Source organism: Dipteris shenzhenensis, chromosome 1 (genome assembly GCF_047967505.1).
Source record: "Dipteris shenzhenensis isolate YYH24624 ecotype China chromosome 1, Dip_SZ_1.0, whole genome shotgun sequence".
NCBI classification, from domain to species: domain Eukaryota; kingdom Viridiplantae; phylum Streptophyta; class Polypodiopsida; order Gleicheniales; family Dipteridaceae; genus Dipteris; species Dipteris shenzhenensis.
In genome coordinates this window covers 68,517,429-68,527,948 of record NC_141596.1, presented here as the reverse complement: position 1 = coordinate 68,527,948, position 10,520 = coordinate 68,517,429, and the positions used below count along the sequence as shown (strand labels likewise).

Genomic DNA, 10,520 nt, shown 5'->3' with positions numbered 1-10,520 from the left:
GCATATAGAGCCCGGAGCTTGATCCAAAGCTTTTCTGCATACTTCTCAGCTGTTTCTGGAGCAGTCTGTGACACCTTTAAGTGAATTTTATTTATCTTTGATATGACAGCGTCCTAAGCTCTCCGCAAACGTCCCAATTCCCTGAAATGCAACCAAGCTGGCGGTATATCTAACGTAGCAATCCTTTCGATCTTCCAGCGTGGTCTTTGTCTGGTTAGCTGTTCACCGTAACGTGTGTAACTCAACCATATATACTGGCACACAATCGAATCATCCAAGAAAATCCCGAAGCAAACATCTTGCGCCTGACGAGAATTGACGACCAACAAGCGATGTGCAGTCTTTGTGACACTTGACCGACGCAATGTTAGACATTCACCCCTCATCCACACCTGCACACACATGCAGCCCATCGCTGCCCAAAGCGCCGTTCGCATGGCCCCGACTTCCGCTCGTCGATCGCTTTAGCTGCCTCGTCGTCCATCTCCTTCGACTTCTACTAGTGCAAGGTCACCAGCTTACGTGAACCCAACCCTCCTGCGACAACTAGTGCCGTGACTAGCACTACGATGACGTCCGTGAACCCACAGTTGCACCATCACCTGCGGCAACTAATTCCGTGACCACCCAGTAGCCCTTGTCGCGCGCTGTTCATCCACGCTACCCAGACTTACGAACCGCCAAATTACCATCTACATAGAGTTTGGGCTCCGTACTGTCCGTCGTCAAACGCCCAGCCAGTCCCAGACCGCTCGCAATATATTCTGCGCTCTGATACCAAATGAAACATCCCAATCTGATTTCTTCTAGCTTTACGTTGAATCACGGGCACAGGCACTTAGTTTATCCTCCCAGCCAACCTCGTTGGTTGCAAGCTTCTCTGCTGAATCCAAAATGATACACACTTCGTGAAAGCTTTCTGCTTGCTTAATTCCAACGAGCCCCAAAACTCCCTAGATGGATCTAGTATGCCACATGTAAGAAAATTAGGGTCCTTCCTTAATGCATTATTTACCCCTCTCTTGGATATCTTTGAAACATTTGCCCCTAGGCACATTTCATGCATATAGGTCCCTTAGCCTTAGATCCACCTAGTCTAGTGCCATGTCACCCACACCAAGGACCTTGACCTTTATTCCTTTTTGATCATTTACATGAAGTCCAAACAAATATAATACAAACATTGATCCTTTAAAGGAAAACATCGACTGACCCTTCCGAGGTCATGTTACCTCGACTTGAGCGTAACATCTATGTAGACAGCAAGAGAGAGAGAAACTGAGAGTATATTCATCCACTAACCGTGGGCAAACCTGAGCTCGAGGTGAATCAGTGGGCTGGAGTGAGTGATGAACGGGGGTAGATACAAGCCCCTTTTATAGCCCAGGGGGTGGGGCATATGTACTGACCAGAAGGGGCCCTTCCACCGACATCCCCATAGGGCGCCCTGCAGTCGGCTGTTTGGCCAATCAGCCAGGGTCAGATCTGGGCCTAAATAAGGCCCTGCTGTAGGCCTTTCCTGCCCTACAGCCGGCCTTCTTCCAGGCCTCTTGAAGGCCCTATATGCAGGCCCCCTTTGCTGCTGTGGTGCCTACCCTGGCCCCCTATTATCTGCCCCTTTTACCCCTCCAATCAGGGGCTCACAAGGTGGGGTCAGTGATTTCTAACAGAGTTTACGACACGTAGACACCGAAAACTATATATATATATATGCTCCAAAATAAGGCCCTGCTGTAGGCCTTTGCTGCCCTACAGCCGGCCTTCTTCCAGGCCTCTTGAAGGCCCTATATGCAGGCCCCCTTTGCTGCTGTGGTGCCTACCCTGGCCCCCTATTATCTGCCCCTTTTACCCCTCCAATCAGGGGCTCACAAGGTGGGGTCAGTGATTTCTAACAGAGTTTACGACACGTAGACACCGAAAACTATATATATATATATATATATATATATATATATGCTCCACAATCTGTGGGCATAGACAAATCCAAAAAGCATTACAAGATATGCTTACATAGGCAGCAAAGGGGGCTCACCTACATACAGCCAAGGGCTGCAGAATATGAGCGGAACAGAGAACCAAATGATTTCCTACACCTGCTGTACCCCCTTCCTTTGCTGTGCGCCCTAGAGAGCTTCAATGGCTGTGGTGGATCAGAGAGAATGGCCCAAAGGGCCTCTATTTATTGTAGAGGAGGGCTGAATGCCTGGCCCCCTTCAGATCGGGCCAGCTAGGCCTCTGACTCAGCCATCTTAATTTGGCTGTCTGGAGCTGACTGGCTAACCCCATATAAGGGCTAACCTAGGCAACCTGTTCCAAAAACCCTTAATGGGCCAGACCCCCAGGCAGCTGTTCCAGACCCTGGTCTGGTCTATTCCAAGGGCCCATGTGCCCTATATGAGCCCCAATGGGCACTTCCTTCCAGCCCCTTTGCTAGGCTTTCCAGCCCACATGGCTAAGATGCCTCTGCTGCATATGTGGCCAGACCTATATAAGCTTATATATTACCCACAGACAGCCAAGTTTGCTTCCCATAGCGCAGTCAATGACTGGCTGATGAGCTGCCCATGCAGCAGTAGTTCACACGTGTTCAATGATAAGCCACCAATTGGCAGCTAGTACCCAAACTTTCAAGCATAGTTACCAAGGAACAGGAACGTTCCGGAAATTGGGTGTCAGAACGGGAACATTCCAGGAAGGGGGAACAGGAACCAAAACGCCACATCATACATGACACATCATCATATGACAAAACTATGCTAGGAAATGAAAGAATCTAACATTTTACAGCTTTAAACTTTCTATAAAAGCTCTAAAATACCCATTTGAAACTTTCAAAGGGCAATTTTTTTATTTTTTATTTTTTTCCGGAACGTTCCGGATGTCGGAATGCCGTTCCCTGGTAACTATGGTCTCAAGCCCCATTGTCTACCTCATATGGGGCTCAGATATGCAGCAGTTGACCTCAAAGGCATCTCCACTATGACTGGTTCTTCCTTTCTAGTTGCTTGAACGTGTGTGCCATCATCAACTACCTCTGTGTGAATTTTTCCCCTCTTTCTATTCTGAATGTCTTAAGTCGTTCATTCTAGACCTTAGCTTTCCAAAAGCTTATGACTTGTTTGCTGAACAAATAGACAAACTCGTGGAGCTATAGTCAATGAAGGTAAGAAATAAGCAGACCCCTAAAGTCGGCATGGTTGTCAAGTTTCAGAGTGCACCAAGGTTGAGGTCCCAAAATGTGCCTCCTTCAGGAAGGCACCAGACATGGCCTTCTTCGGGAATGCATCCAGCGCTGCATGCCCTCCATGCAAGCCTCGCAGACATCTTAGGTGCTTTTGGTGGAAGTCCATCCACCATCCCTGCCTTATATATCTCCAGAAGAGTGTCTCAAAACATCGAACTGCCTGCATAGTCCTGGACTAACAAGGTACTGATCTTGTACAGACCACCTTCCTCAACCCCCGTGTCACTGCTTTGTTCAACCCAACGACCAGTTGCTGGTTGTCGAACTCAACTTTGTTCTATGCTTTACGAAGAAAGTAACGTCTTGCAAAGATATGGAGCATAGAGAACATCGGACAGTACCTTCTCACCTCCATTGGTAGTATGACAGTTTCAATAACACTCAAACCCTACTCTGTATGCCAACTCTTTGTATCTAACATTATACCATACCACTGAAGAAAACATTTTAGGGCATAGAAAGGCTTCAAACTTCCAAAATTGTTGATGTCCCCCTTACCATATTGCGCACACAATGGAACAAGCCATGAATATGACAAAATAAACCCATAAAGAATTAAAGTCCCAACAGGGAACGACAGTGCAAGTTCCTAAGTACGGTGATTTGAGTGTTAGATGGATGCATTAGCGGATGCATGGCATACAATGGCCTCAGGTAAGCCATTGTGGTGGGAGTGAAGTGATGCAAAAGTGAGTACTTCAATTATTTGTGTTTTGTCCTCGATGAAGAAATGATTGTAGCATCTGGCTACTTAGAACCTCTGTGTGTCGCCATGTACATATGAAGAGCAATAAATCACGGTCAAATTATAGGCTAGAGAAGGTACAGACGGCAGATGTTTGATTCAAACATAATGTGCTCTTTGGGTAAGCGTCTGCACAGCTTCTCGATACCAACATGACCGGACATTCCATGTTATATTATTGCCTCCTTACGAACCCAGAAAGTCGTAGCTGTCCGCTAACTCATAAACTGCAAGATTCTTCCAAGAAGAACCAAACGTTTGTTCTCCTCCAATTGCAAAAGTCAGAGCCCACACAAGGAGGAGCGACGTATACACAGAAAATCCAATTGCTGAACGCACAATATCTGAAACAAGAAGCATAAAAGCAACATAAGTACCATAGATTAGATTCTGCAAATATTAGCAAATAACCTAACACGGCATATAAACACCACAATAATAAGGACGCATCCGATGAAAACAAGGACTGGCACAATACTAAACCGATCCTGATTGGGAACCAGGTAATGATTTAGGAGCGATGGTTCTAGCAGACCGACCACCTACAACTTGTTCAGACGCGGTTTGGAGCCCGCGAATTACTCTTTCATGAAGCAAAGCGGAAGTGAGCTTACAAGATCTGAGGACAGGGTCGAATTGGCGGTTACGAAGCACGGGCCAAAAGTAGAAGCAGTTGACGAACCAAAGCCAAGGAAGTAGCAAGAAGCCGGCGTAGAAAAAGTTACGAGCCTGCGAGAGGGCACCTTCCTGCTGCACTCCAAGAGGACCGTCAACGGTAGGCCAGAGAGGGCGAGCAGAGGCTCCTCCTCCCGCTGCTCGCCCATTCAAAGATTCTACGTGCGTGAGAGGCGCCCTCTCCTCCTCCGCCACCTGCTGCTCCATCACTCTCAACTTGGGGTCTCATACACACCATTTACACACTCTCTGTTGACACACCCACTCTCTATTCCTTGGGCTGCCATGTCATACCCAAATTCGCTCCAATGGCTTGCAAATGAATCCAACTAGGTTGCACTAAGGACTATAGTAGAATACAAGACTTCAAGCAAGAAAGCACAATCACTCGAAAACAAAATAGATATTAACATAATCATAACAAAACATTGCATCATTAGATATACCTTGATTGTCCACGGGAACAAATAGCCGCATCACTAATATTAAGGGAACCGATACTAGCTTCACTAATATCCCCAAAACTATTTCTAGATTGCTTACGGGACCCAATGGTCTCACTAGTGTTGCGAGATTATGGTCCTCTAAATGGATTTTTTAGTAGCACAGTGCCCTGAGAGATGGTCACAAATTAAACCCACTTATCTTCATTTTCCTTGTTCGTCCTTGGCATTCATTCATTCATTGATCGCTCCCTAAATTTCACAATCCTTGGCATGTATTCATTCATTCATTCATTACTCACTCCCTATACTTCAAACTACCATTTTTGTCATGGAGCATGCAATTACTAACTTAAAATGGAAGTTGAATCCTACCATTTAATGGAATTTTATCAAAGAAAAAGCAAAAGAATGAGTAAGAATATAGACATGACGGGTGGTGCTTTATTAATGACTTATTGATTTGCAAAGATTTGTGCCCTTAGGGAATCGAAGCACAACAAATACATGAATAAGGCTATGCTCACAAGAGCTCAAAATTCATCCTTATAAAATATTGTGACATGAACAACTACAACCTTATGAATTGACATCGTTCGATCTTGCATTCAGCCTGGCTATCTCTGCTGTTGTTGTTGCTGATTTTGAATTTTCCTTTGCATCGAGAACATGCATCAAAAGAGAGAAATGCTATAAGAATGTAGATTGAAGTAAGTATATCTAGGGCAAAGAAAGCAATTAAAACTATCTTATAATAATATAATATATGATTATATAACCTTACATAATGTGGGCAAGGAGGCAGTGCGCTTCCTTCCCAAAAATTTATAATCCGAGTGAACGAGCCCTCTTTTGTGAATCGAGATTGAGATCATCGAGAATATTAGCATCGCGTAACACCACAATTAAGTCTCGTGAATAAATAAGAGACTAACAAATTACCTGAATGTTAATAGTCATATTTGTACCACAACTCGAGAAATCAATATCTTGTATGCACTGGTAACATAGATCTCTTCCCTTTCTACAAACACGGAAAAATAGATTCAAAACAGAAGGCATATAAAAATATGCTATCCATCATTCTTAAAATGATGCTAAATTTTTAATTTGAGAGAGAAGTTGCAAAATCTAGCTTTTATGAATACTTCAGACATGAATCATAGGTGGAAGCATGGAATTGTGGCAAGCCTTTGCAAGACGCTAACATTTAGAATCCATCGAGTTTTGATTCATGCTTCTTGCAGCCAAACCCAATGAAGTGGAGCCTAACCCAGATAAAAGAAAAATGTAAGAACTAAGATACACAAACACATCCACACATACACACAAGCACAAGGGATAAGCAAGAGCTTCAAAAAGCCCATGGCATGGCTTGGAATCCACAAAAAAAAACTCATATATACAATTAATGGATGAACATTTTGACTCGTATATTGACACAACAAAGAACTCATGTAAAACTCAAGGTATCCAAAACTCACTAGAACTAAGATGAAAACTAAATTAGAGAAAAGAACATCATACAAAACAACCAAGTATAGTTTCAAGGACAAGACAAGCCGTAAGAGAGAGCCCTCATGGTTTGCAAGAGAACTTACTGCTGGTTGTTGGCTAAGTATGTCCAAGTAAGGTACCCAAGATTCTTGTATAATGGTCTTCCCTGGGCTATCAGTAGTCAGCAAGGAGCGTGTGCAAGGTACAGTAAACCTTGTGCATTGTCATTAGAGGGACATCTATGGGAGATCAATCGCTTCCTTCCCTATGCTTGAATCCACATTCCAATTTTTGTGTCTTGAAACTGACTATAGTTAAAGTAGAGTTTAAAATGCTCACTGGTACATTTGACCTTGAAAAACATATGTGAGGGAAATGGTGCAATAGCCAATTTTGTAAAATCATTGATTTGTTTGTGCTAGATACAACACTTCATATTATGTAAGCTTAAACCTCCATATGAGGACCAAAGCATTCAAAAGCTTGTAGATGTATCATATCACTCTCCAAAACCATACTGACATCTTCCTATCTTCCTATCTTTATTGTGTCAAAAAAGAGGTCAAACATAGCTCTTCTACAGACGAAGAGGATGGAATTGAGTTCCCATCCTTGAATTCAATTGCTCTTCGGCTGAAAAATGCTTCACGGTGGCGGTGATCTTTGTAGATGTTTGTGAGGCTCTTATAGGAGACCACATATGTATGAAATGATTTTTAGGCCTAGAATATATTAGGCTAGATTGATCTTGAATGTAATAATTAGAAGGTAGGCTAGGTAGGTTTAAATGGCTAAATGCCATATTGATAATGTATTGGATATGTTAATTGATTAATATAAATGGAGCACTCACACATGTAGGTCATAGGATAGGAATGGGTAGGGATGCATGGGTATGCATTAATAAATGGTAGGCATAAAGTGTTATAGGCTAAGGGTAGAATAATGGGGTATGCCCGAGGGATGGATCCCAAGAGGCATGAGAGGTTGTAACCTCTCATATGCATGGAATGTGAGCATGAGGCATTATGCATTCATATGATGGTGGATGGCATGAGCATCTAGTTGGTTATAGCAAAAATACACTCACTTGGGCACTCCTTCCACTCCATTTGGAGGGCCAATACTTCTCACATTATATCCTCCAACCGGTTGGTGACAAGTGGTATCAGAGTAGTGATCCTCTGGCTGTGTGGACCTCCCATGAAGAAGTGTGGACTTCAAGGTGATGTCATCAAAGTCACTCAAGAATATTATCCAGGGGGCTTTCTTTCTCTTTTCCATTAGCATTGTCAATTTCATGAGAAGACATAATAAATATCGACGATGCGCCTGCGCAATTTCATCGTCTGTGGTTATTATCGTCCACAAATAGAGAAGCTTTCCATTTTTCCTTGCTATTTTCTCAAGCTGCCATTTGAGAATTACCCCCTTTTATTGCTCCTCTCCATATCTATTACTAGCCCTCTACACATGCACAGCATACCCTTTGCTCTGGTTCAAATGCAGCAGTCGCTGCAAAACATCCTGGCAGCTGCCAAAACAACAATTTCGGTCACAACCTTTCGTCTTCCTCTCGCTTTGATGCAATAACTATGGCCAGCAAACACATCCTACGGGAGCTCGTAGATCTGTAGAAAGATCCCTGCAGCGCTGGCCTATAGGCGACGACATTTTCTACTGGCAAGCCCAGAACATGGGCCCTGCCTTTAGCCCCTACTCGGGTGGCTTCTTCTTCATCATGATCTCCTTCCCGCAGGATTATCCATTTAAGCCTCCTAAACTTCAATTCCAAACAAAGGTGTATCATCCCAACATAAGCACAAATGGCATCATCTGCCTCGGACATACTCAATGGAAGTTGGAGCCCAGCATTGACAATCGCGAAAGTCTTGCCTTCCATAAGCTATCTTCTCACCGATCCAAATCCAGATGACCCACTTGTTCCAAAGATTGGGAACATATACAAGATTTCACACCTTACATACGAAGAAACTGCAAAAGAATCAACGATCACATATGCTATGAAATGAAAGGAACATGTCACTCAGCAACAAGAGCCATAAAACAGTATCGGCTTGCATCGGAGGAGCTTAGGAGTGGCGGCAGGAGCGATGTGTCAAGATCTAGCATCTGGCCTGGAAGGTTTCAATCTTGGACTATATGTGAGTGCTTGCCAAATGCCATAAAGGACCGGCACATGAGGAGAGCTTCGATTGCTAGCAAAATGTTGCGTACGACTAGGACAATTGCAAGCAATTTGGATGAGCAATTTCAAGCCATGAATGCAGCAAACAACGATGTGCCCCCACTAGAACTATCTACTCTTCTGGGCAGCAGCCTTCTCCTACTGCTTTAGAGTTCTCTCTTCGCCAACTTCAAACCCCAAGTTCCTGTTGTTGTGGGATGTCCTGCGCCAACGCCAGCAGCATTTTGTTCAAACCCACCATCCAAAATCAATTTCCATGTTGTTGTGGGATGTCCCACGCCAACGCTAGCAGCATTCCGTTCAAACCCGCCATCTAGAATCAATTTCCACGTTGGCTAGTCAGTGGGCGACGATTGCGTTGCTCAAGGCTTGTGGCGTTCCCATAGGGCAACCGCTACGCTTGAATTCCTGTTATCTGTGAACATGCTTTATGTTTTCACCTACGTGGTGACCCTCGCGAAGGAGAAATACTCGAAGCAGTTATCAACAGATTCAGGGCATGGGTCGATAAAGAACAGTTGTTTTCCATGGGCTGTGGTGATAGGAATTCGGTTGCAAACGAGCCTACATAAAGAAAGATGCAGGCGACATCTTGATTCATGGATCACTACCAGCAGCCCAAGTAAAGAAAACGGGGAGACAACTTTAGATGAAATAGATGTTCAATGGGGGTAAACCGTCATAGCTTGATAGGGAGAAAACAACGTTGGACAAAATTATAGAGGAAAAGATCGACATGGGTCAAAATTGCTAAGGTTAGACAATTAGAGGATGGAATTAGGCTACTAGAGGTGATAGGAAAAAGATTATCAATCCTAGAAGAATAGATATAAAAGTGATAGAAAAGGATGGTGAATCCTATAAGAAGGAGACATAACAAGTGATGTATCAACTTGGAGGAGTAACCATGAATAGATTAGATGGTGAACGAACTTGGAGTAGTTGGAGGAAACTAGTACATAGAATATGAGTTACAAAAGTGACTCGTCATCTAGGAAGGAATGCCACTAGAAGAATGAATACACATTGGCATGTAGGAATCTTAGTGCACAAGAATAGCTTAAGAATGGATCACAAAGTCTTGGAAATGGAATATGCATTAGATGGACACTACACAAAGATCCTTCACCAAGAGTTAGTTGACATGCAGCAACAAGACAACAAAGAGTTCGGTGAGGCACAAGGCAAGGGCAACTCAAGTGAGCTAAAGCATTACCAATCATGAAGAAAAATATTGAAGAATGTTGTATGGGAGTTTATGCAGGAACCTAAAGAGTACTAAACACCATGAAGGCAAAGAAGACTACTTACAGATGAGGGCATCTGTGCCCCAAGCAAGAGGGCATGTCATGAAATGATTTTTAGGCCTAGAATGTATTAGGCTAGAATGATCTTGAATGTAATAATTAGAAGGTGGGCTAGGTAGGTTTAAATGGCTAAATGCCATATTGATAATGTATTGGATATGTTAATTGATTAATATAAATGGAGTACTCACACATGTAGGTCCTAGGATAGGAATGGGTAGGGATGCATGGGTATGCATTAATAAATGGTAGGCATAAAGTGTCATAGGCTAAGGGTAAAATAATGGGGTATGCCCAAGGGATGGATCCCAATGATACCCTATCCCTCCACCTTTGACAAGGTCATCGAAATACTCCACATCAAGATTTCATAGAGCTTGCAAGTTTGGATCATTCCAAC

General features: G+C 43.5%; 1 protein-coding gene and 1 pseudogene across 2 annotated transcripts; one reads left to right on the top strand and one right to left on the bottom strand.

Moving 5' to 3' along the window:
• Window positions 1-3,923: 3,923 nt before the first annotated feature.
• On the bottom strand, window positions 3,924-4,988 carry LOC147906279 (gamma-secretase subunit). Of its 2 annotated transcripts, none has more exons than XM_087384013.1 (2): window positions 4,733-4,988; window positions 3,924-4,333 (listed from the first exon to the last, which is right to left on the bottom strand). In XM_087384013.1, exons 1-2 carry the CDS (start codon window positions 4,869-4,871, stop codon window positions 4,176-4,178), a joined length of 297 nt encoding a protein of 98 aa, XP_087240139.1. In that variant the 5' UTR covers window positions 4,872-4,988; the 3' UTR covers window positions 3,924-4,175. The 2 variants fall into 2 exon arrangements, with proteins under 2 accessions (XP_087240139.1, XP_087240130.1); XM_087384004.1 differs by having other exon boundaries at window positions 4,604-4,984.
• A 3,211-nt stretch (window positions 4,989-8,199) lies between these two features.
• LOC147906278 (ubiquitin-conjugating enzyme E2 4-like) lies at window positions 8,200-8,637 on the top strand (annotated as a pseudogene).
• The last annotated feature ends 1,883 nt before the right edge of the window (window positions 8,638-10,520 follow it).

Excerpts from the sequence above, each read along its gene's own strand:
- LOC147906279 (XM_087384004.1), bottom strand. The coding sequence starts at position 4,871 with ATGGAGCAGCAGGTGGCGGAGGAGGAGAGGGCGCCTCTCACGCACGTA. Across the intron at positions 4,334-4,603 it reads CGACCCTGTCCTCAGATCTT|ATATTGTGCGTTCAGCAATT; the intron begins GTAAGCTCACTT and ends TTCTTGTTTCAG.